A 27,315-nucleotide genomic window follows, 5' to 3' on the forward strand; every position below is an offset into this window, starting at 1 on the left:
ACATGTGGGGGGTCTTTGTACTCAGGAGAAATTGCAGAACAAATTGTATGGTGGGTTTTCTCTTTTTATCTTTTGGAAATGTGTAAATTTTAGGGCTAAATGAACGTATAAGGGAACAATATGACCATTCTAAATTTCACCTCCATTTTGATTCAATTACTATGAAGATCTCAAGGGGTTAACAATCTTCGTAAAAGCTGTTTCTGATAGCTTGAGGGGTGCAGATTTGAAAATGGGTTGGTTATATAGGGGGTTTTGATGCTAAATATGTAAAATTTCATTCCAAACTGTATTTATCCCCAAAATAGTCAATTCTGAAAATCCGGAAAAGCGATATTCTATTTGCAAGCCGCGTGACATCAAAATAAATTATCCAGACATTTCAGAAATTATGAAAATGTAAAGTAGACAAATGGGAAATGTTATTCAGCAACTTATTTAGGTGGTAAATCGATCTGCCTGAAAACGCAATGATTTTGAATTTCGAAAATGGCAAATTTTTCCAAAAATTTATCATATTTTCTTTTTTTTTGTAAATAAACGCAAAACTTATCTGCCAAAATTTACCACTAAAATGAAGTACAACATGTGGGGAAAAAACAATCTCAGAATCGCTTTGATAAGTAACAGTGTTCAAAAGTTATAACCGTATAAAGCGACGCAGGTCAGAATCCAAAAAATCGGACTGAGCCTTAACCTGTAAAATGGCTGCGTCCTTAAGGGGTTAATGCATGTGTTTAACACAACGTTGACATATGTATAAACATTACCTTAGCTGTTGTTAACAGTAATGTAATTAGGCAAATCTCCTCTCCTCCAACATTGTGAATGCAACCAAAACAAAATGGGGCTTAATTACTAGGGTTCCGCGTGACGCGCTTTCGTCGGCTTTTGAAAATTTTCGTGATGTGCGCCGCTGTGACAGCTATTTATAAGGGTATTGTGTCGCACACGCATGCGCACGGGATTGGATTTTGGTGCAATACCACTGGCCCTTATGCGACAGAAATCGGGGGGGGGGGGGGGGCTGGCCGTTGGACGGATTTGGACTGGCCGCAGGGTTTAACTTTAAAATTGTGTCAAAAGACAATGCACTTACAGGAAGAAGAAGGTGGACTCCGGCCGACCTCATCAGTGAAGCGACACATGCAGGAAATCGGGCGCAGGAAGTTAATCGTGGCACAATGCATTCCAGTTGGACATTCTGGATCGGGGAACGCCCCGGGGACTGGTAAGTAAATGTGCCCCAATGTGTGAACGCAGCCCGAAGGCCCAGTTCCCATCTGCACTCACTTTGCTGTTTCTGTTTAAAAACAGATGACTAACGAATCTGGTTTTTTCCCACTGTTTTCAATAGACTTGCAATGGTGTCCGTTAGTATCCGTTTTTTACATCTTGGGTTAGACCAAAGTATAGTTATTTTTAAATGGATCCATTAAAGGTATCCAGTAAAAAAACGGTACTTTGCTATTAATGTATCCTTCCAGACATCTGTTTACATTACAGGCGGTCCCGTACTTAAGAATACACGACTTACAGACGACCCCTAGTTACAAACGGACCTCTGGATTTTGGTAATTTACTGTACTTTATCCTTAGGCTACAATAAACAGCTATAACAGTAATCAATGGTGTCTGCAATTAAGCTTATTATTAATCTTGGTTCTTATGACAACCCAACATTTTTAAAATCCAAATGTCACAGAAATACTGTCTGGGGTTGCAATGATAAAATCTACAGTTTTGACTTACATACAAATTCAACTTAAGAGCAGATCTACAGAATCTTGTACTGCCTGCACATTTATTTTTAAATATGGAAACTGCTAAATGGAAGCCAAAACGCTGATGGGAACTGTCCCTCACATGTTTGAAGGAGACAGAATTCTTGCTGGTTGGTAAGTTATAAAAAACTTAATTAAAGGAATAAAATACAAACTAATTTTCAAAAAAAATGATACATTCTGTCTCTCAAAATTGTGCCTAGTATAACAATATCACAGACCTCTCCATTTTTTATAGGACAGAAAAATTGCAAAATCGTCAGTTTCTCAAATACTTACGGTATTTAGCTTTTTATTAACTGTAATACAGTTGGGATCCCATTAGCTTGTACAATATTTAGTGCTGCCACTTTATGGTTGCATGTACTTTTTATTATTCGTACAATCATTTGTTTGTGAGTTTTCAACTTTCAGCTATTATTGTATTCTACAAGTCACTGATTTCCTGAATTTATACAGATACATCACCTGTATGTACTTATATACTACTTAGATATGTTGGTGATTCCTCTTTTTATGATATAGTATATACTATTTAATTAAGGATCTTGTGAAGAACACATCATCTTGTTCTCAGTTACCTTTGTGTATGTAATGATTCATTTGCGCGTCATCCTATTGTTTTCCAGAAGTTTTCGACATAGTGTGCATACTAAAAATAAATTGTGCAACGTGCATTAGAGAAATGGTGCAAGTGATGCCCCATAATTAACAAAGTCCGGATCAAAGACTTCTCCTGTGAAAGAGGTTGGGCAAATGCCTGTTTTTCTACAGTCAATCTCTATACACCTGGTTGGCCTCCTTTATTAATGTCTGGTTTAACTAATGCGGCCAGTCCATAGTTTAGTGTAAAAAAGAAAATTTACTAAAGATGTGCAACATCCCCCACTGAGGCTTAACCTTCTCTTGGGGCCTGGAGGCAGCCGTGGCCCAGAATACCGGAGTGGCGGCCGGTTGTGGTCTAGGCACGCTGATGTCACGGTGCTTGTTATGGGGACCGGAGGGAGAGGCTGATGTACTGAGGCCGTAATATATGTCCCTGGGTGATGGATGGGTAGCCCTTGGTGGTACAGGACTCACTGACTGACTGACCTAGCCCCTCCCTGTCCAGGTTTTTTTTAATTACCCTGGTCAGGTGGTGGCTGACTCTCCAATCACACTCCATTGTAACCATTGCCTGTATAGGCAGGATCTACTGCTGCTAATTACCTCTGTGTAATAACTGTGTAACCCTTAAGGTGAGTTGCACAGGCTCACCTACTGGGGAGACATAAATAGAGGGCCTTATTCACAAATACTCCTCTGCCCATACGTTGGCAGCAGGGCCGGATTATAGGCGGGGCTCCCGGGGCTCTAGCCCAGGGGCCCCCACCATCTTGCCCCCCCAGGGGGCCCCCACCAGATCGCGCCCCCCGGGCCCTGACTCCTCACCCGCCACCTTCCTGAGCCGTCCGCCCGACCCCGGCACAGGTGACCGCCTCCCCGCATATCCCCCTGCATGGCCGAGCCGTCCGCCCCCCGGCAAAGGTTCCCGCCTCCCTGCCCGCCCATCCCGCTGCATGGCTAAACCTCCCCGCCCGCTCGTAATCCCGCTCGAGCTCCCTCCTCCCCTGCCCGAACAAACGGCCGTCCTTCGCTCCCCAACCCCGCCTGAAAAGCGGCCGTCCTCCGCTCCCCAACCCCGCCTGAAATGCGACCGTCCTCCGCTCCCCAACCTCCCACCGGCGGAACAATCGCCCGTCCTCCGCTCAACCCCCTCCTCCCACGCCCGAACAAGCGGCCGTGCTCCGCTCCCCAACCCCGACCGAAAAGCGGCCGTCCTCCTCTGACCCCCCTCCCCCCACTGGCGGAACAAGCGGCTCTCCTCCGCTCCAATTCCCCCCCCCCCCCCCCGGCGGAACTAGCGGCCGTCCTCCCCGCCAGAACAGGTGTCCGCCCTCCGCTCAGCACCCCCCCTCCCCTGCCGCAGCCGACGAAAGAAGTGTCAATCCTCTGCCCCCCCCAGCGGAACAAGCGGCCGTCCTCCGCTCCTAACGTCCCCCCCGCCGGAACAAGCGCCGTCCTCCGCCCCCCCCCCCCTCTGGAACAAGCGGCCGTCCTCCGCTCCTAACGCCCGCCCCCACCGGAACAAGCGCCGTCCTCCGCCCCCCCCCTCTGGAACAAGCGCCGTCCTCCGCCCCCCCCCCTCTGGAACAAGCGGCCGTCCTCCGCTTGAACCCCCCCCCCACCGCCGGAACAGGCAGTCGCCCTCCCCCCGCTCTCCCCGGCCTAACATGTGATCCCCCCGTCCAAACCAGCAACCGACCGACCCCACGCCGAACAAGATCCCCCCCGAACACCCGCCTGACGCGACTGTTGGTCATCCAAAAAGGGTAAGTATACACTACATATGTATTTATCTGTGTGTATATATGATGTATATTCTGTGTATATACAGTGTATGTACACTGTATATACTGTGTGTATATATGCATCTACTGTCTATATATTTATATACTGTTTATATATGCATCTACTGTGTATATACTGTGTATATATGTTTAAACTGTGTATATGTGTATATATGCATCTACTGTCTATATATTTATATACTGTGTATATATACATTTACTGTGCATATTTGTATATACCGTATATATGCATTTATTGTCTATATATGTATATACTGTGTATATATGCATTTACTGTCTATATATGTATATACTGTGTATATATGCATTTACTGTCTATATATGTATATACTGTATATATATGCATTTACTGTATTTATACACACATATATTTGTATAAGCATATATATACATATGCTTATACATATATGCTGTGTATGTGGTATGTATGTATATGTTCTGTATACTGAATGTGTGTGTGTGTGTATTTCCCATATGTGTGTGAAAATGCTGTATATACTGAACGTGTGTGTATTTGCTGTATGTGTGTATATTCTGTATGTATATGCAACATGTGTATATATGGTCAGTGTATACTGTATGTGTGTATATATATATATATTGTATATGTGTATGCCGTATGTGTTATGTATATATACTGTATGTGTGTATATACTTTATGAGTTTGTGTTTTAGTGTATAAATGTATATGGGTACATAAATGTGTGTGTATACTTGTATATATATGGGTGCAAGCATACGAGTGTAGAACTTTATGTGTGTATATAAAGGTGTGTATATATCACTGTATAAATGAGTGTAATTGTATAAACTGTGGGACTGCATGTCTGGTGCGGGCTGAGGTGTATGTTAAATGGGACTGCATATCTGGTAGGAGAGAAGGTAGATACAAAGATGTGTTACTGGGGATGAGGCGGCTGTATGTAGCTGTGTTACTGGGGATGAGGCGGCTGTATGTAGCTGTGTTACTGGGGATGAGGCGGCTGTATGTAGCTGTGTTACTGGGGGTGATGCGGCTGTATGTAGCTGTGTTACTGGGGATGAGGCGGCTGTATGTAGCTGTGTTACTGGGGATGAGGCGGCTGTATGTAGCTGTGTTACTGGGGATGAGGCGGCTGTATGTAGCTGTGTTACTGGGGATGAGGCAGCTGTATGTAGCTGTGTTACTGGGGGCAAGGCGGCTGTATGTAGCGGTGTTACTGGGGATGAAGCAGCTGTATGTAGCGGTGTTACTGGGGATGAAGCAGCTGTATGTAGCGGTGTTACTGGGGGCAAGGCGGCTGTATGTAGCTGTGTTACTGGGGATGAGGCAGCTGTATGTAGCTGTGTTACTGGGGGCGAGGCGGCTGTATGTAGCTGTGTTACTGGGGATGAGGCGGCTGTATGTAGCTGTGTTACTGGGGATGAAGCAGCTGTATGTAGCGGTGTTACTGGGGGCAAGGCGGCTGTATGTAGCTGTGTTACTGGGGATGAGGCGGCTGTATGTAGCTGTGTTACTGGGGGTGAGGCGGCTGTATGTAGCTGTGTTACTGGGGGTGAGGCGGCTGTATGTAGCTGTGTTACTGGGGATGAGGCAGCTGTATGTAGATGTGTTACTGGGGGCGAGGCAGCTGTATGTAGCGGTGTTACTGGGGGTGATGCGGCTGTATGTAGCTGTGTTACTGGGGATGAGGCGGCTGTATGTAGCTGTGTTACTGGGGGTGATGCGGCTGTATGTAGCTGTGTTACTGGGGATGAGGCGGCTGTATGTAGCTGTGTTACTGGGGATGAGGCGGCTGTATGTAGCTGTGTTACTGGGGGTGATGCGGCTGTATGTAGCTGTGTTACTGGGGATGAGGCGGCTGTATGTAGCGGTGTTACTGGGGATGAAGCAGCTGTATGTAGCGGTGTTACTGGGGGCAAGGCGGCTGTATGTAGCTGTGTTACTGGGGATGAGGCAGCTGTATGTAGCTGTGTTACTGTGGGTGAGGCGACTGTATGTAGCTGTGTTACTGTGGGTGAGGCGACTGTATGTAGCTGTGTTACTGGGGTGAGGCGGCTGTATGTAGCTGTGTTACTGGGGTGAGGCGGCTGTATGTAGCTGTGTTACTGGGGGTGAGGCGGCTGTGTATAGCTGTGTTACTGGGGGCGAGGCGGCTGTATGTAGCTGTGTTACTGGGGATAAGGTGGATGTATGTAGCTGTGTTACTGGGGGCGAGGCGGCTGTATGTAGCTGTGTTACTGGGGATAAGGTGGATGTATGTAGCTGTGTTACTGGGGATAAAGTGGCTGTATGTATCTGTGTTACTGGGGGTGAGTTGGGTGTATGTAGCGGTGTTACTGCGGGGATAGTGGATAGTGAGCAGGAGGACGTGTATGCACGCTACACTCAGTGGGGGCCTCCACCAGATTTTGCGCCCAGGGGCCCCCACCAACCTTAATCCGGCCCTGGTTGGCAGGGGTGTTGCAGATGCATATACCTGGGGTATTTGGTAGGTGCACACATGCGCACATCTGGCCATAATAGAGTAAGGGTAACATTCTGACGAACTGGGCTCACCCTGCCGTAAGCGCAACACACCCATCCCCTCTCCATCGGGCCTGGCACCATAACACAGTGAAATATAGGACCTGTTCTAAATCTCTCAGTGCATGGTCACAGTGGCGAAATGGCCAAATTCATATATGTGCACCTTTTATGGACAGAGATATGAAATTTTTTTTGTATATATGGTGGCTCATTTACTAAGGGACGCACTTTTGTCCGACTGTTCACCTTCTCAGGGATTACACAGCTTGCACAGGTATTTAACGAGTATCTGCACTGGGATTGTGTTGCACGCAATCCTTTTGGGCCCTTTTAATGCTACACAAATTGAGGGGCATGCTGTCGGATAATCCGACTGATTTAGACTGAGCGCAGGATTTAACTTTCAAATTGTGGTGCAAGCCCAAGCACTTACATGTACCACTAAAAACATGGTGAACTCTGTCGGACCTGAGCGGGGAAGCGACACATGCAGGATATCGGGCGCACGATCTTAGTGAATCGCGGCACAGTGCATTATCGTCGGACAATAAGCTTTTGGTGAACTCCAGCGGCACTGGAGCGGTAAGTACATGTGCCCCATTATGTCACTTTGTTGGAAGTGCTGGACATAAGTAATTACAGCTAATATGAGATATGATGCACATCTTGTTTATTACTTATAAGAACCTCTGCTTCTTTCTCTGTACCTGTACTATTTCATCTCTTAAACATGTAGTTTAGATACTAATTCTCTTTCTTCAATCCGGTTCTGGACACTTAAATGAAAGACATTTGCTCCTCTACTAACCCACAGCTCAATTGTTCTTCCCTTCTACAGCCACAAAACTGTACCGTTCCCAGGGTGAGGGCAGCCCTTGTTGTTGGTACCTCTGGCCATGCCAGTACTGCAGAGACTAGGTTTAGGTAGAGAACTTGTCTGTGTAACCTAGAACATGGCTATAAAGAGTGAGACCAGAAATATAGAATGAGAGGAAAGATCCTGAGCATTGAGAATACCCATTTAGAATTGGAAGATGACTGAGCAGTTAAGGGTGATAGCACACGTATGCGTTTTCAATCAGTTTTCAATCAGTTTTCAATGCGTTTTTAAGCAAAGTGGGCCAAAAACGGATTGAAAACGGATTGAAAACGCATACGTGTGCCATCACCCTAAGGTATGTATGAAATTAATAGACCCTGTAAAGTTATCAGAAACTGGAGATGGTTTGCTCCTTTCTTTCCAAAACTCTCATTTGAGATAATTTCTTATATTGTGTGAACTATTTTTCTAATATACTTCATTAAAAAATTCAGCTTAGCTTGTAAAACAAATCTAACTCCCCGTACACCATCATATGAAAAAGTTAAAGACTAAGATTTTTTTTCACAAAAGATGTAAACATTTTTTTTTGTATTAAAACATAATAAATTTGGTAACACTGTGATCGTACTAACAAATAAAGGTACGTTGTTATTTGGACTCCACAGGAAAAGATGTAAAAAAAAAAGCCCAAAGGAATATGTTGCACCTATGTTTTTTTGGTAATTCTATCACATTTGGATTTCTTTCCAGCTTCCCTGTACAATGAGCAAAATAAAAAATGATGCCACTAGAAAATACAATTTGTACTGCAGATAACAGGCCCACCTATGTCGATGTAAATGGAAAATAAAAAAGTGGGTTGTAGAAAGAGGAAAGAGTAAAAAAGGAAATGCAAAACTGAAAATTGCCCAGTAATGAAATGGTTAACATTCACAGCTTTGTAATAAACAGGAGAGGAGAGAGAGAGACCTGTCTTCAATCCTGTAGACAGATTTGCCATAGCAATGAAGAAGTAACATTGTAACTAATGGGCACTTTGCAGTCTGTTTCTTTACAAACTAAGGCTACATTCACACTACAGTATGGGGGACGTATATACGGCCGACGTATATGCGGCCGATATACGTCCCCCATACACTCCTATGGGCTCACGGCCCTGTACGGGAGCGGTACGGTGCAGCACACGTGCGGCACCGTACCGCTCCGTAGCCCGGGGAAAGATAGGACCTGTCCTATCTTTCCCCGTATTACGGCGCCGTGCGCCATTAGTTTCTATGGAGAGGGGCGGGGGTGAGCTGCGCTCACCTCCTCCTCCTCTCCCCGCGCTGCCGTGAGCCCGCCGTACTACGGTGCGGCGGGCTCACGGCAGTGTGAATTTAGCCTAAGGCTACATTCACACTGCCGTATGGGGGACGTATATACGGCCGACGTATATACGGCCGATATACCTCCCCCATAGACGGCATTTTGTGCACGGCGCCCAATGGGAGCGGTACGGACATGTCCTATCTTTCTCCGTAGTACGGCGCTGTGTGCCATATGTTCCTATGGAGAGTGGCGCTCACCTCCTCCTCCTCTCCCCGCCCGCCGCCGTTGCCCGCCGTACCGTAGCACCGTAGGCCGTCTGAATGTAGCTTAACAGCATACCGCAGTGTGCTGGAGAGGAGAAGGAGGTGGCCCCCCCTGAGGGGGCTCTGACAAATGTTTCCAAAGCCCATCAGCGCTGCCCATTTACAGGCTGAGCAGATGAACAGAACATATCTACCCCTGCTCTCACCCTTCTTCATCAACTCTGGAAACACCTCAGGCTCATTACCATAATTTTAAACATTGATTTTTGAAGGAGGCCATGGGCCTGGAGTAAGTGCCCCTGGTTTATCATGCATGTTTCTAATGGTAGATTTTCTTTAAATGTGGTTATAAAAAATTCCTAATTTCATCATGGCCAGGTGACATATGATTCCTAGATTGTGGACATCCACGAAGATAAAGGCATATGAAGGAATTATGGGCTGGTGATTACGGTAGATATGACCAGTTCCACACAATTTGGTAAAGCTGATTTACATTTTAGTCCACGTCTGCCATAAATGACTGGTACACAGCAGGTAGAAACCCATCTGGGATCGGCGTTTAGGCATACAGTAGGGGCCAGGCCTTCCACCTCCTTCCCTTTCCCTTATCTCTCTGACCTCCCCTTGCTCCCTGTCTTGTCTAATGTGGATTCCCCTTGAATGTGTGGTGCATTGCAGGCCACCCAGGCCATCGTTTAACCTTATAAACACTTTCATTTCTGGTTGTTCTTTTTGTTCATGTTGACTATTTGAATGCACATGTCATCACAAAATTTTAATGCATCTACAATTCACCAAAATAGAAACATTCAATGCCTTGTATAGTGCTTTATTTCTGTGCAACACTGAATAAAACTGTAGAACCAAAAACATTTTTAAAAAAAGCAATTCGAAAAATGCACGTTCAGTCCCTTTCAAACAGAAAATCCCTGGACCAATGAGGCCAGTGATTGGGCGTCACATGATTAACTCCAGAGATCCAGAGATTGGACTGGCAGTGTTTAAATTGAGGGACCTTTATGCTATGTGTATCTATTATGCCTATTACCTCACTTACATTTTCTTGCCACTTTTTGTGCAGTTGTTATCAGTAAAGTTTAATTGTTTCAAATAATGTTGCCCCTTTTTAGGTAGCACTGGGGAAACTCCTCATAACAAATACCTTATATAATTGCATGTCAAACATGGAGGCACACTTAAAAAAATTCAAAACATATTGAAATCTGGATATTTATTTATTTTTAAAATTTTAGTAGGTGTAGATATAAGTTGTAGATTCTGTTACACTCTTATATTGAAGTATTTATATTTTGCTGTGATGGCTTAATACCTTAGCATAGAGAGATTTATTCATTCTTTTGTGATATTAGGTCACAATGCTCAGAAGAGAAATTACTTTAAGCAACCCAAGATTCCACTTCACACATTTCTTCGGAGTTGTCCTTTCTTTTAACGTCATATTTACATGTTTCCTCGTTGAGAGCTGTTGTGCAATTTATTGGATCTTTCAAAATTGGCTTTGCAAACCTGAAAGAAAGTAATGTAATACATTCATGATAAACCACATAATTCTGACGCCAAAGTAAAGAAAGATCATCACAGAGGATTTTGGGAAGATAGAGAGAAGCAGCCAATGATCAGCTCCAGGGAAATCAAAGATATTCATTTACCAGTCAACAGAATACTTTTACATGATGCTAAACCATTTCTAAGAAACCTGTTATGCTGCTATAAGGGAATTTCTTAGATACACTCGAGGGACAGACAGTAACAGGGAGCCCTAATGCTAAACCCCCTTCCCTACCGAATTGCCCAGCCGACCCTAAGCAATAGGTGACAACTAATTGATGTTTACTTCCTGCGCCAGAGTGCACACTGTAGAGAAAGACTGGACATCACAGAGGAGAAGTCAACAAATAGGGGCCAAAACCAAGAGGACAATGCAGTACAGATTCAAGAAGCAACGGATAGTCAGAATATATACAAAGGGTCAAGGAATCCAACATACAGAAGTCAAGATAAATGAAAGCTATCTTTATGTGGTGTGGTGAAAATCAATTAAGACAGCCAGGAAAGGAGTTAACTAGCCTTCAGGGGAGCCAGGAGGCGCTTGTCGGACCCTGAACACCTCTGGCGCATTTGAATAGATATAAAAGTTTGTTTTCTTCATAACATGGGGGCCCCGGAGAAAGTGCAAAGAGGCTCCATTGTGAGCCTAAGGTAACGAGGGTTGCATATGGGACAGTGTACTTTAAAGCAAACAAACCATCAGGAATCCACTTACTGGAACCAGATGGTAGATTATCTGAATATGCCTAATCATTATAAAGCTTTTACTATTCTTCTAAACCTAGCCTATGTGTGTAGATGCTAATTGCCTTCAGAGGCTACTGGAGGCGTGGAGTAGCCTCTGTGAACTCCAGGGCTAAGGCTACTCCACGCCCAAGCAGTGGCATAACTAGGAGAGGCAGGGCCCCATAGCAGGCTTCCACTTACAAATATACATACAGGCGGTCCCCTACTTAAGGACACCCGACTTACAGACAACCCATAGTTACAGACGGACCCCTCTGCCCACTGTGACCTCTGGTGAAGCTCTCTGGATGCTTTAAAATAGTCCCAGATTGCAATAATCAGCTTAAAATTGTCTGTAATGAAGCTTTATTGATAATTCTTGGTCCTATTACAGCAAAAAAAATTGAAACTCCAATTGTCACTGGGGCAAAAAAAAAAAATTGTCGGGAACTACAATGATAAAATATACAGTTTCGACTTACATACAAATTCAACTTAAGAACAAACCTACAGTCCCTATCTTGTACGTAACCCGGGGACTGCCTGTATTTATATACTCACACATGCAAGTTACAATCACACATTTATACACACATACAGAGCATATACACACACATATAGTGCCATGTACAAACATACAGCATTTATACACACATACACATACTATACACTGTATATATACATCACATACAGTATCTGTTATATACATATTATGCTGTATTATAATTGTGCACATATTTCACTCTTAGTGTGTCAGGTTTGATGATGGGGCTCCCTGACACTACAGGCACCAAAGTGCCTGCTATGGCTTCTACCACTGTAGTTGCGCCCCTGACACCAAGTACCCTCAGTAGAGCTGCCCCCCCTCCGATCGTCCATGCCACCTGTGAATGCGGCGGCACAGCCACTGCCGTTGCAATGGCTCCTGACGCTCAGTGAAACTGGCAGGGGAACAGGAACTGCTACGCTTTTACATCAACCCTATAGTTGGTGACACACTGGGAGCCACTGCGCCTGTGCAGACTGTGCCATTGTGTTGCAGGGTGATGTCTCTTCAGAGGCTACTCAGGGCATGGAGTAGCCGTAACCTCAGAGCTCACAAAGGCTATGTAGCGATAATTAACATTTACACAAAATAAAGCTTTAAAACACATAGGCTTAGGAATGTATAACCACTTAAAGAGAACCTGTCACCAGAATTTGACCTAATAAATCATCAGATGAGCAGCTTCTGGATCTTTCATGGTGAAGTGTGGTGGCATCATACAGAAAATCTACTTTGAAGTGAGGTGTAAATCGGTTTAGTGAAGTCAAGGAGGAGAAGAGTTTAACCCTGAGGTCAACTTTCCCTGCTTCAGAATACCCCATTCACTGTAATTGATGGACCTGCGTCCAGGGACATCATTGACCAGGTCTCTTGAAGTCGGGTGCATGATGTCACATAAGAGGTGGTGTCCAGAGGCAGGGAAGCTTCACTTTGGCGTTAAACTCCCGCCTCCCTGATTTACATCTCACTTCAAAGTTGATTTTCCAGATAATGACACCAACCTGGGCCATGATGGAAATTTGACCTGGAAGCTGCTGCGTGACAACATACTGGTAATAGTTTATTAGGTTGATATCTGATGATAGGTTCCCTTTAAGGCAGTGAATAGCCTTTCCTGTTGCTTAAATGCACCGTTTAGAGATGAGCGAACATACTCGTCCGAGCTTGATGCTCGTTCGAGCATTAGCGTACTCGAAACTGCTCGTTGCTCGGACGAATACTTCGCCCGCTCGAGAAAATGGCATCTCCCGCCGTTTTGCTTTTTGGCGGCCAGAAACAGAGCCAATCACAAGCCAGGAGACTCTGCACTCCACCCAGCATGACGTGGTACCCTTACACGTCGATAGCAGTGGTTGGCTGGCCAGATCAGGTGACCCTGGAATAGACTAGCCCCTGCCTGCGCTGCTCAGATCATTCTGTGTCTGGATGCTGCTAGGGAGAGAGCTGCTGCTGGTCAGGGAAAGCATTAGGGTGTTCTATTAGAATAGTGTTAGGCAGGAGTTATTCTACAAGAACCCAACAGCCCTTCTTAGGGCTACAATAACGTTATACTTTTTTTTTTTGTTTGTTTGTGGCTGGGCTTGCTGGCACTGGTAGTGCAGCTAGTACCATATTGTGAGGAATTTGCAGGGGGACTTGCTACCATTGTGTTTAGCTCTTAGTGACACGCATATCCATCTCAAACACCAAAGTGGGACAATTTATTAGGGGTTTGAGTAGAATTAGGCAGAGTCTGCTGATTTAATATTTTTTTTTTATCTTTATTTCATTTTAAACTCAAACTCATCTTGCATAGTAGTGTGCTTTCATTGTAGGCAACAAAATAGCCATAGGAGAACCCCAACGGCTTACTTAGGCCTACAATAGCGTTATATTTTCCTTTTTTTTTCTTTGCTTGTGGCTGGGCTTGCTGGCACTAGTAGTGCAGCTAGTACCATACTGTGAGGAATTTGCTGGGAGACCTGCGACCGTTGTGTTTAGCTCTTAGTGACACGCATATCCACCTCAAACACCGAAGTGGGACAATTTATTAGGGGTTTGAGTAGAATTAGGCAGAGTCTGCTGATTTTTTTTTTTTTTACCTTTATTTCATTTTATAGCTCAAACTCATCTTGCAAAGCAGTGTGCTCTCATTGTAGGCTACAAAATAGCCATAGGAGAACCCCAACGGCTTATTAAGGCCTACAATAGCGTTATATTTTCCTTTTTTTTGTTTGCTTGTGGCTGGGCTTGCTGGCATTAGTAGTGCAGCTAGTACCATACTGTGAGGAATTTGCTGGGAGACCTGCGACCGTTGTGTTTAGCTCTTAGTGACACGCATATCCACCTCAAACACCAAAGTGGGACAATTTATTAGGGGTTTGAGTAGAATTAGGCAGAGTCTGCTGATTTTTTTTTTACCTTTATTTCATTTTATAGCTCAAACTCATCTTGCAAAGCGCAAAATCCAGTTGTGTGCTGTCAGTGTAGGTTAGAAACTAGCCATAGCAATAGGATAGCATCGTTTTGTTAAAAAAAATAAAAAACAAAAAAAAAATAATTAACACTTTAATTTGGAAAATGTTTAACCCGAGGGCTAGGGGTAGAGGACGAGGGCGTGGACGTGGGCGTCCAACTACTGCAGGGGTCAGAGGCCGTGGTCCTGGGCGGGGTGAGACACCACCTGCTGATGGGGGAGCAGGGGAACGCCGCAGAGGTACACTCCCTAGGTTCATCATGTCTCAAGTTACTGGGACTCGTGGTAGAGCACTGTTGAGGCCAGAACAGTGCGAAGAGGTGATGTCGTGGATTGCGGACAATGCTTCTAGCCATTTGTCCACCAGTCAGTCTTCCACGCAGTCCACCCATGTCACCGAAATCGGCACTCCTCCAGCTCCTCCACCTCAGCCTCCTTCCCCCCAGTCTGCCCCCTCCCAGCAAGCGGCATACTCTGAGGAACTGTTTTCTGGACCCTTCCCACAGTCACAAACCACTTGTCCTGCTGCTGCTGAGCTATTTTCCGATGCCCAGGTTTTCCACCAGTCGCAGTCTGTGGGTGATGATGACATTATTCACGTAGTGGAAGAAGTGTGTAAAGAGGTGTCGGACGATGAGGAGACACAGTTGTCAGACAGTGGTGAAGTTGTTGTCAGGGCAGGAAGTCCGAGGGGGGAGCAGACTGAGGGATCGGAGGATGATGAGGTGACAGACCCAAGCTGGGTTGATAGGCCGGGTGAACACAGTGCTTCTGAGACGGAGGCGAGTCCTATAGCAGAACAGGTTGGAAGAGGCAGTGGTGGGGCCAGACGGAGAGGCAGGGCCAGAGCTGGTGCATCAGCGCCAAATGTTGCCCGTAGTCAAGCTCCCGTGGCGAGGGCTAGATTTTCAGAAGTCTGGAGGTTCTTTAAAGAAACACCGGATGACCGACGGACTGTGGTGTGCAACCTTTGCCAAACCAGGATCAGCAGGGGTTCCACCACTACTAGCTTAACTACCACCAGTATGCGCAGGCATCTGAATGCTAAACACCTCACTCAATGGCACCAAGCCCGTTCACCTCCGGCCGGGCACACCACTGCTCCTTCCCCTGTGTCATCTGCTAGTCAGCCCCCTGCCCAGGACCCCGGCCCAAACACCTCCCGTGCGAAAACCCCATCTTCGCCTCCACGATCCCCCACAGCATCCACCAGCGTTCAGCTCTCCATACCCCAGACGCTGGAGCGCAAAAGGAGGTATAGCGCAACCCACCCACACGCCCAAGCCCTCAACGTCCACATCTCCAAGTTGCCTGGAGATGCTGCCCTATAGGCTGGTAGAGACCGAGGCCTTTCGAAACCTCATGGTGGCGGCCGCCCCTCGGTATTCGGTCCCCAGCCGCCACTACTTTTCCCGATGTGCCGTCCCAACCCTGCACAAGCACGTGTCAGAGAACATCCTCCGTGCCCTGACCAACGCCGTTTCTGACAAGGTCCACCTGACCACGGACACGTGGACGAGTGCTGCCGGGCAGGGCCACTATATATCGCTGACGGCACATTGGGTTAACTTGGTGGAGGCTGGGACCGAGTCTGACCCTGGGGCTGGTCATATACTGCCGACGCCGAGGATTGCGGGGCCTACCTCGGTCCAGGTCTCAAAGGCCTACTATGCCTCCTCCTCCTCCCACCCCTCCTCCACCTCCTCCTCTGAATTACCATCCGTGGGCATGGCGCCATCAGTCGGTAGCTCTATGCACAGCAGCAGTGCCATCGCTAAGCGACAGCAGGCGGTGCTCAAACTGCTGAGCCTAGGCGATAAAAGGCACACCGCCCAAGAGTTATTACAGGGCATCACAGCACAGACTGATCTGTGGCTGGCACAGCTGAACCTGAAGCCAGGCATGGTTGTGTGTGACAACGGCCGTAACCTGGTGGCAGCTCTGCAACTCGGCAGACTGACACATGTGCCATGCCTGGCCCATGTGTTAAATCTCATAGTTCAGCGTTTCCTCAAGACATACCCCAATCTGTCTGATTTGCTCATGAAGGTGCGCCGCATCTGTGCGCATTTCAGGAAGTCCAGCACAGATGCTGCCACTCTCAGGGCAGCGCAGCGCAGCGCCGCCTCCAACTGCCCGCTCACCGACTGTTGTGCGACGTGCCCACGAGGTGGAATTCAACACTAACCATGTTATCCAGAGTTTACCAGCAGCGCAGAGCGATTGTAGACTGCCAGATGTCAACTTCCACCAGAACTGGTAGTCAGGTCAGTCAGCTTCCTCAAGTCTACAATGAGGAGTGGACGTGGATGTCTGATATCTGTCAGGTGCTGAGTAACTTTGAGGAGTCAACACAGATGGTCAGTGGTGATGCCGCCATCATCAGCCTCACCATCCCGCTGCTTGGCCTGTTGAAAAACTCTCTGGTCAGCATGAAGTCGGAAGCTTTGCGCTCGTCACAAGAGACGGGGGAAGAAGATTCCCTTGTTGATAGCCAAAGCACCCTTAGGTCTGTTTCTCAGCGCATATCGGAGGAGGTGGAGGAGGATGAGGAGGAAGAGGAGGAGAATGTTGGCAAGACAGAAGAGGGGACCATTGTTCAGTCCTTCACTGTTCAGCGTGTATGGGCAGAAGAAGAGGAGTTGGAGGAGGAGGAAATGGACAGTCAGGCCAGTGAGGGGAGTGAATTCTTGCGCGTTGGGACTCTGGCGCATATGGCAGATTTCATGCTAAGCTGCCTATCCCGTGACCCTCGCGTTCAAAGAATTTATTCCAGCACCGATTACTGGGTATTCACTCTCCTGGACCCACGGTACAAGCAAAATCTTTCCACTCTCATCCCTGGAGAGGAAAGGAGTGTGAGAATGCATGAATACCAGCAGGCCCTGGTGCACAAGCTGAAACAGTATTTCCCTTCTGACAGCGCTAGCGGCAGAGGGCGTACTTCTGCGGGACAAGTAGCGAGGGAGAGTAGGCGACCAGGCAGCTTGTCCAGCACTGGCAGGGGTACGCTTTACAAGGCCTTTGCCAGTTTTCTGTCACCCCAGCAAGACACTGTCACCTGTCCCCAGTCTCGGCAGAGTAGGGCTGATCTTTACAGAAAGATGGTGAGGGAGTACGTAGCTGACCATACCATCGTCCTAAATGATCACACAGCTCCCTACAACTACTGGGTTTCAAAGCTGGACATGTGGCACGAACTGGCGCTGTACGCCTTGGAGGTTCTTGCCTGCCCTGCCGCTAGCGTGTTGTCCGAGCGGGTTTTCAGTGCAGCTGGTGGCATCATCACCGATAAGCGTACACGCCTGTCGACTGACAGCGCTGACAGGCTGACGCTTATCAAGATGAATAAAGCCTGGATTTCTCCGCATTTCCATTCTCCACCAGGTGAAAGAAGCTGAACCTGAATAATGTATGCACTCCTCCTCCTCATTGTCCTCCTTCTCCTCCTCTTTGTACACTAAAGCAGAGGAAACTGGCTATTTTTTTGCCAGGGCCAACTGGCTCTGGCTATAGTACTCTATGTATTTAATTTTTCTGGAGGGCCAACTACCCTGTCCTCTGTTTTAAACAATTTTTGGGAGTGCCACATACAGGCACTCAATCTATGTAATTTTTCTGGAGGACCAGCTACCTGCTCCTCTGGTTTGAAAACTTTTTTGGACTGCCACATACAGGCACTCAATCTATGTAATTTTTCTGGAGGACCAGCTACCTGCTCCTCTGGTTTGAAAACTTTTTTGGACTGCCACATACAGGCACTATCCAAATTAAATTGTCTCCATAGCAGCCTCCACACGTCGTCTTTTTAGCTGCCTTCACACGTTGTCTCCATTGCTACCTCCACACGTCATCGCCATAGCTGCCTCCAAAAGTAGTCCATATAGCTGCCTCCATACATGGTCCCCTTATCAAACGAGCTGTGTCAGGCAGAATTTTGGATTGTTTTCATGGCTTCCATGTTAACTTTGTCGCCACCCTGCTGTGTAATCCACAAAATATACTGGCAAACTTTTATCATTTACCAATATTATTTCAGCGCTTCTTGCGCATCTGTTTACATTCCCCTCACCCGCCAGAACCCAAACTTATAAGAACGCTACTACACTTGATCTTATACAAAAGGTTCTTAGAAGTGCTGTTTGGGGAGTAGCCTAGAGACAGGGGCTTGGATTGGCGAAAGCTCGCCTGGCAGCGGAGCGCCAGCTCCATCCCAAGATCCAACTAACATAGTTTTAACTGCAGCACCTTTAATCTACTACTAGTTCACTGCCTCCATACATGGTCCCCTTATCAAACGAGCTGTGTCAGGCAGAATTTTCGGTTGTTTTCATGGCTTCCACATCAAACTTGTTAACTTTGTCGCCACCCTGCTGTGTAATCCACAAAATATACTGGCAAACTTTTATCATTTACCAATATTATTTCAGCGCTTCTTGCGCATCTGTTTACATTCTCCTCACCCGCCATATCCTAAACTTATAAGAACGCTACTACACTTGATCTTATACAAAAGGTTCTTAGAAGTGCTGTTTGGGGAGTAGCCTAGAGACAGGGGCTTGGATTGGCGAAAGCTCGCCTGGCAGCGGAGCGCCAGCTCCATCCCAAGATCCAACTAACATAGTTTTAACTGCAGCACCTTTAATCTACTACTAGTTCACTGCCTCCATACATGGTCCCCTTATCAAACGAGCTGTGTCAGGCAGAATTTTGGGTTGTTTTCATGGCTTCCTCATCAAACTTGTTAACTTTGTCGCCACCCTGCTGTGTAATCCACAAAATATACTGGCAAACTTTTATCATTTACCGATATTATTTGAGCGCTTCTTGCTCACCTCCTTTGGTTCCTCTCTGCCACCCATTGGTTTTAAGCCTGAGTCCATTTGGGGTATGTTGCCAAGACGCTCTCTAGCCTGCCGCTGCTGCCGCTGCCTCTGCATAGTCCCCTATAGTGTCAGGTTCAATTATTGGATGTTTTAGATGCTATCTAGCCTCATTCGGTCACTCTGCCATTGCCATGCTGTTGCCCATAGTTTTGGCATAATGGTGCGATTAAGCAGCCTCAGAGGCATCCATGCATGCTGCCCCTGCTATTTCCTGTCCATTTCCGTGGTGTTTTCATCCTTTTCTGAGGTTCCCAGGTGCTTGGCCAAGCTTCCCTGTGCAGATCCTTGGTCCCCTTGAAAAATGCTCGAGTCTCCCATTGACTTCAATGGGGCTCGTTATTCGAGATGAGCACTCGAGCATCGGGAAAAGTTCGTCTCGAATAACGAGTACCCGAGCATTTTAGTGCTCGCTCATCTCTAGCACCGTTGCATTTACAATCAACTAATTTTGCACAGCTGCTCCCTGTGACAAAGAAACCATCAAAGACTCGGTTTTGAGCTGAAATTTTCACCCCATACTTTTTAAAATACACTTATTAACCACTATCTACAGGAGCCATTGCCTACTGCCTGCTATGGCAGATATAAACCAATCACAGCTCAGCTTCTGTCTTGCCAAAGATCAGTAATATGAGCTCTCAGATTTGATTGGTTACTGTAGGCAATGTTATGTGAAGTAATATGGACCATGAGGGGGAGATTTATCAGAGATAAAACTGTTCTAGTTGCCCATGAAAACCAATCAGAGCTCAGCTTTCATTTCATCAACAGCTGTGGGAAAATAAAAGCTGAGCCTTTACTGGTTGCCATGGACAACTGGAGCAGTTCTGCTCTTAGTCACTTCAGATAAATCTCCCCCTAAATAAATAATAAATAAATTTAGAGAGAGAAAGAGACAAATAGACAGGTAGACAGACAGACAGATATATATAGACATACATACATAGATAGATGATTAGGTAGGTAGGTAATGTAATAATCCTACCTAATATATTACAGATGGGACACAACAATTATGAATAGTTTTTATAGTTTTCGTATAACTGGTGGGAAGGACACCATACAAATTGTGTTATTGGTGTTGACAAAATATATAAAGTGAAGAAGTTAAAGACCTACTTAGGACAGCAGGTTACTCCATAATGATAACAAGTGCAGAAGCAGCAGTCATCTGATGGCCAGCTGTCACCCACTTGATACGACTTTCCGTCCTTTGTGCAACCTAAAACAAAATGAAGAACGACGGGGGAGATTAATCGGAAGGTTCAACTTTTAGTTGCCCATCAGCTGAGCTCTGATTGGTTGCCACTAGAACAGTTCTGCTCTCAGACACTTCTGATAAATCTCCCCCAGAGTGTCATTGGCTGTAAACATGACTTTTCTGTTGTGTGACCTGTGTGCATTCAGCATATAGAAGATTATATATTACAGTATATATTGTGCCTGTACACCATGAATTATTCATTACATTTAATATGGAGAAAATATCAGAGATGGGATAAATAACAGTACATTATAGTGTGCAAACATGTTCTGTGGAAATGCACCTATGTAATGTCAGATCTCACCGACTGAACACATTACAGTGGACGGGAGTCCTTGCATCATAGTGATATATGGTGTAAAGAGTCCCTGTTTGCCGGACAGCCTGTTTACAGCTACACTATAATAGTTGTTACAGTATGCAGGTAGCCTGTGATCTAGGAATATATATTAATTCTTAGGAGTAATGTATTTATGTACAAAAATCAGAAATTTTTGGGATCTCCATTCCAACATACATCACAGTCCACATATTTTACAGGTGTTGTCAGCTAAAGTTATAATACAAAATCAATAACTAAGTTAATACCATTTTTACCGGCAATGTGAGTAGAATTTGTTGCATGCCATGCAGAATTATCCATTTTATTATTGCTATTACTTTGGAATCACTTTAATTTTAGAAGGGAAAAAGGCATATTTTTTGAAATGTTAAATTCAGATTTATAGCAACCATACTTGTACCTTTTATGGATTTTTTACCCCTCTCAGGTGCCATATTGAAAGTTGTCTGAATTATTATGGTTCAATCAAGATTTATTAAGCAAAACAAAAATAAATTTACAAACATACCGTATTTTTCGGACTATAAGGTGCACCAGATTATAAGGCGCACCATCAATAAATGCCTGCCAAAACATCTAGGTACATATATAAGGTGCACTGGATTATAATGTGTACCGGATTATAAGGATAAATGTCTAGCGGGTGGCAGACCTGTGCACAGTTCAAGGCAGCTGTTGTCTGTAAGTACGGTTCATATATAAGGCGCACTGGACTATAAGGCACACCTTTGATTTCTGAGAAAATCAAAGGATTTTTTGTGTACTTTATATTCCGAAAGATATGGGTATGTAAAAATAGTAATAATAACGAACAATCATATGTAAAAATAGTTACATAAAATGTCAGAATTTTAACCCCTTAACACTGTACATCTTGTCCATTCTGAAAGTCTGAACTATCAATTTCTATGTATATATGAGGGCTTGTTTTTCAGCAGGAAAAAAAAATGTACTACCTGGTTGTTAAATTAAATTTTCCATGAAAAGTCATGGGAATAAGGAAAAATTACAAAAGCAGTGACTCTTTGATCAACTTTTATAATCCCACATGCACTGCTGCTGTTGAATTTCTCCAGTTGGGTTTGAGCATGGCACATAAAAGAAATCCTCTGGAAATTAAACTAAGGCAAAACACATTTCTGGGTTTCGATTACCCTCCCTCCTGTGGTCTGCATTGTTGACATTTTCTGTACTTGCTTTTGCATGGCTATGTGTTTGGTATTTCATTTTTATGGATGTCTGTATAATTACTTTGCAATCATACTGTATTCTACATATGTATGGAGTTGTATGGTATATACGGTCTTCTTATTCATTGATTGAATAGAAATAGAGTATTATTACCTTATGTAATCAGTAATTCAGGGGTTAACAAGTAACATCATATTTCTGCTGTGTGTTTGTTTGGTTTTTGTTCTATAACGGGTGGGATCCATAATTTAACCATACTAGTAAAGCATAAAACACATAACAGTAATGTTTTTAATTTATTAATATATAATATTTCACGACTCACCGTCTTTGGGTAGAGGATATATTTTCTGGTTATGGACTTCATGACCCATTTTCCCATTCATCTCTGTCACACACTGACCATGGCATAAAGATATCATAGTCACAGCCACCAGAATATGGAGTAAGTAAGCCTGTAAGAATCAGAAAGGATCTTTACCTTGACTCTGGAAATCTGTGCCTGTCTGTTTTTTGGGTGGGGGTGGGTGCTTTTTTCGATTTATCTTAAAGGAAACCTACCACTTGAAGTGGCAGGTTTCAGATGGGAATACCGAGCACCAGCTCAGGGTGAGCTGGTGCCGGAGCTTATTTTTGTCAGTGTTTTAAACCGCTGTATTGTGGTTTAAAAGACTTTTTAAACTTTATAGCCGGCGCAGGGAGGTACGCGCTCGGCGCTTACCATGTGCGCGGCTCTCCTTCACTTCCTATGTAGCCGCTCGCACGGTCGCGCGCATGGTAAGCGCCGATCGTGTACTTCCCTGCGCCGGCGATAAAGTTTAAAAAGTCTTTTAAACCACAATACAGCGGTTTAAAACACTGACAAAAATAAGCTCCGGCACCAGCTCACCCTGACCTGGTGCTCCGTATTTTCATCTGAAACCTGCCACTTTTAAAAAGTAAAAAATCTGTCCCCTGCGTCTGCTGTTTCTTTGTAACTTATTTTTTTAAAAAGTCGCACAAAAGGCATAGAGAGTTACAAGTTTTTGAGCAACCCCTTTTCATCTTATTCCAACAAAAAATAGCAACTTTTTAAAATGTCAACATTTAGATTTAAAAGATAAATCAGATGAAACACTGGAAAATGTGGTCACAAGGAACATTGCTGTGTGGGTGAAAATGTTGCACTTTTGTGCCCCTCTCCCAAAAAAACACAATGATAAATAAAGCAGCACTCCAAATAAATGTAGATTCATTCCAGCAAGACTAAAAATATAGCAATGTTTTACACTCACCGTGAATTTTGCTGTACTTTTTTCATGGTGGAATAGATCTACATTTACAGGTGGTCTGCGACTAATGAACACCCAACATACAGACGACCTCTAGTTACAAACGGCTCTCTGGGTGTTGGTAATTAACTGTACTTTAGCCCTAGGCTACAATGATCAGCTGTAAGATTTATCAAGGGTGCCTGCAGTTAAGATTATTTGTTAATCGTGGATCTTATGACAACCGAAAATTTATAAAATCCATATGTCACGGAGAGAAAATTTTTTGCTGGGGTTATAATGATAACATATACAGTTCCGAATTACATACAAATTCAACTTAAGAACAAACCTACAGAACCTATCTTGTACGTAACCCGGGGACTGTCTGTATAGTGGAAAATGCCATGAGTAAGGCTTGGTCTTCACCTACCATACATGATCTGTAAAGACTTTTGGATTTTAATATACAATCCTGCTTGTTTACTTCAGGCAGCCCGGGGTTACGTACAGGATAGGTTCTGTAGGTTTGTTTTTAAGTTGAACTTGTATGTAAGTCGGAACTGTATACTTTATAATTGTAACCCCAGTCAAAATATTTTTGGTCAATTGGATTTTAAAAATGTTGGGTTGTTATAAGAACCAGGATTAACACTAAAGCTTCATTACAGACACCTGTGATATCTGTTACAGCTGATTATTGTAGCCTAGGACTAAAGCACAGTAAATTACCAACATCCAGAGGTCCATTTGTAACTAGGGGTCGTATGTAAGTCGAGTGTTCTTAAGTAGGGGACCACTTGTATAGTGAAAAATAAATCATCTCTAGTCCCATATTCTGATAATAAAGCATCAGATGAGACTTACCATTGCTGCTTCCCGTATTACTGTCAAGCTCAATGCCCAGATATTATTGCCATCTCAGTAATTTATATACTGGCTGGTGGCCATGTGACTTTTTTCAACAGTTTAAAGCAAACACAGCTCGGAAGCTGTCGGATACTTTATTGGCGGAGTGGAGGCATTGTAAAAGAATAGGAAATATGTACAGAAAGTTCTAGAAGACGCCACAGTAAATGTCTGTATGATATGGCTTGTTGCTGCCATCCTTCCATAACTGCCACTGTCTTTTTCTGCATGACAAATGAAATGTTTATTTAGTAGTAGAAGATGTATTTTTGGCTTTAATTATAAACTGATCAACCCTCATAGAGCATGATAAACCTGCTGGCACCAAGTGCTGTTGTTAACCCTTTAAATGCCACTGACAAAGCTGCTGGCAGCATCAGTCACAGGTGTTACCAGTCCTTTCAGGTTCAACTCTGAACCAAATTGGGTCAGTTCATCCCTATTAGTGACCATTGGTCCTCATTTATCAAAAATAGTGCAAGTTGTACTATGTGCAGTTTCCCTGTGTAGGGTGCAGTGTGCGACAGATTCATAAAATGCATTGCACAATCCAATTATCACTGTTACAATAGCTTAGGCAAGATGGCACTCCTCATTAAAGGGGCGTAATGATAGGGGTAGCAACCATAGCATCTGTATATTTGTGTATGTCTGTATATGGTATTGTATGTATGTGTAAATTTGATGCATGTACATATGTGATGTGTATATGCTGTATTTCTGTATATATGTTGCATGGGTGTATATGGTACTGAATGAATGTGTGTATATGCTGGTATGTATATACTGTTCGTATGTTATGCTGTATTTGGTATATAGAGTGTGTGAGAATACAAATCTACTATAGGGTCCAGTCTCTAAACAGTAATTAAAAATAGTGATACTTTTTGTGAACCAGTAAAAAAAAATATTTTTAAAGAAATATATAAAGAAAAAAATGCAAACAACTGTGAAGGAATGAAGGCATAAAATACTTGTGTCCCGTATCTATCATCAAGGCGCTTTCCAGACAAATCAGTTAATCCAAGATGTTATTACTTAATTGTTTTTTGGGTAAATAGTCATGTCAACTGTGAAGGAACCTGGTAATCTTTGGGTATTACAGATTACGGAAGATCTTACACGGTGTGGATTTAGACTTAATGCAGTAATTCTTTAGTACTTTGTTGTGGAATATTGCTAGGATATGCCCAAAATTATCATCCTAAATCCTAAAGTAGCAGAGTTCCCAAAAGTCCTAACCAAACCAAACAGGAAATCATGACATATTCTTACCTCTTTAACCCCTTTGTGTATTTTATGACACATTGTCATATTTGTAAAAGCACTTATATGAATACTCTGTGGATGTGATAGGCTACAATGTACAGTAAAAATTATTTTGTGTATAACAATAGTATAAGTTTTTGTTTAAATGTATGTTCAAACGTGTTCTCATGTCAATGCAATAGTCTATATCCACCATAGGGATACAGGGATACAGTGCGCACCAGCCAGCCAGCATTAGCCAGTGGTATAACTATGAGAGACAGGGCCACAAACTTCTAAATGGGGCCCCACTTACCTCTTAAAAATATACGTACAGTGTATACACACCATATCTACATCCATACAGCACCAGATACACCCAGGCATCAGATACACAGACATTGTACAGCATATACACTCCACAAATACACACATACAGCATATTCACATTTAATACCCCAGATGCCTAGTGCCCCCTGACACTGTGGGCCCCATGGCAGGGCTGCTACCCCTGTAGCTATGCCCCTAGGTGTAGCTACGCCATGCAGTAACTCTCCATTGTGAAGAGCTCATCATTCTATGTTGTCTCATGTAATTGAATGGGAAAAGGTAGGAAAAAACTTTATGCAGTATTCTGCTAACTCATTTCAAGTCAACGGCCACCATACACTTACGACATCCAACATTTTAAGGATGACGCCCACTCCGATCATAAAGCATTGTAGCAGGACATCTGTTTAGACGTTAACCTGTTGGAGTCCATTTCTACATAAAACAACAATCTTTTCGTCAATTCTGAATAGCGTCACTTGAGTGTTTTACTGCCTGGAGCCCTGAGGAATAAAACTGAAAACTGCTGTTGGGTCTCACTTTCTTCAGGTGTTATATTACAGTAGTATGACACTCAATAGCATAGGAACCCAGTACAATGTTTAGTGGCTAATGGGCTAAAAGACCATCTACCACCAGGATAAAGCATTGTAAACCAAGCACACTGACATACTGGTGTGTGTCCCCTCTGGCACTCTTCAAGATTCCTATGCCTTTGTTTTTAAGAAAAAAAGGATTGGAAAATTTTGCAAATGAGCCAAAGAAGCTCCAGGTTCCCTTAGCACCTATGGAGCTCAGAGACCCTCAGGTTCATGTGCATAATTTTAAAAGCCAGGGCATAATTAGCTCAAAGAAGTGCAGATCCTGCCAGAGGGGGCACACACTAGTATGTCAGTGTGCATGGTTTACAATCTGTGATCCTGGTGTTAGATGTCCTTTAAGGCATTTTAAGTTTAGATTTATTGAGTTATCACTGTATATATGTGCAGTCTTTTTCTCATGTTTGGGAGTGTTCTCTAATGAAAGGCTTCTCCAGAATATGATGACGTTGGATACCACTGTAGAGTGTGATCCGCAGAAGTGTCCCACCAATGTGGTTGACTATGAAGCCATATTTTTGTGTGAGAGGGAGTGAGCGAGTCCAACAGCGGACCCAATAATGGTAGATGTATTTTTTTTATTTTTCCTATTTTTCCTTGAGATAACTGCCCTGCACTGTTTCTAAAAGACTTGTACCTTTGCAGCTAAGTTGCTAACTGCATATTTCATGATTTATCAGTAAACTATTATTATACCAAAGGTAAGAATCTCATGTTATACTTCACCGATCTTGATCTTTAACAAAATCCTTGAAAATCCCACTGGTGAAAACTACCGCCACAGGTTGTGCAATAAAATACTGAAAGGTCAAATATGGACACTAAATCTCCTCTGTTAACAAGAGCTTTATTGCATATGTCATAATAAACCCTTATTTATTCTACAAATTAATCTTC

At 44.1% G+C, this 27,315-nt stretch overlaps 1 protein-coding gene across 1 annotated transcript; it reads right to left on the reverse strand.

Moving 5' to 3' along the window:
* Nucleotides 1–10,317: 10,317 nt before the first annotated feature.
* Nucleotides 10,318–24,355, reverse strand: LOC140106250 (beta-microseminoprotein-like). Its single transcript, XM_072130533.1, has 4 exons — nt 24,200–24,355; nt 22,408–22,537; nt 20,404–20,506; nt 10,318–10,628 (listed from the first exon to the last, which is right to left on the reverse strand). The coding sequence occupies exons 1-4, from the start codon at nt 24,200–24,202 to the stop codon at nt 10,499–10,501; spliced, it is 366 nt and encodes a 121-aa protein (XP_071986634.1). The 5' UTR covers nt 24,203–24,355; the 3' UTR covers nt 10,318–10,498.
* Between the last annotated feature and the right edge of the window lie 2,960 nt (nt 24,356–27,315).

Source organism: Engystomops pustulosus, chromosome 11 (assembly GCF_040894005.1).
Source record: "Engystomops pustulosus chromosome 11, aEngPut4.maternal, whole genome shotgun sequence".
In the NCBI taxonomy this organism is placed as follows: domain Eukaryota; kingdom Metazoa; phylum Chordata; class Amphibia; order Anura; family Leptodactylidae; genus Engystomops; species Engystomops pustulosus.

Bases quoted from the DNA above. Each gene is read 5' to 3' on its own strand.
- LOC140106250 (XM_072130533.1), bottom strand. The intron at 20,507-22,407 runs GTGAGTCGTGAA...ATTTTGTTTTAG, and splicing joins ATATCCTCTACCCAAAGACG to GTTGCACAAAGGACGGAAAG. The intron at 10,629-20,403 runs GTAGGTCTTTAA...ACTTTCTTTCAG, and splicing joins GGAGTAACCTGCTGTCCTAA to GTTTGCAAAGCCAATTTTGA.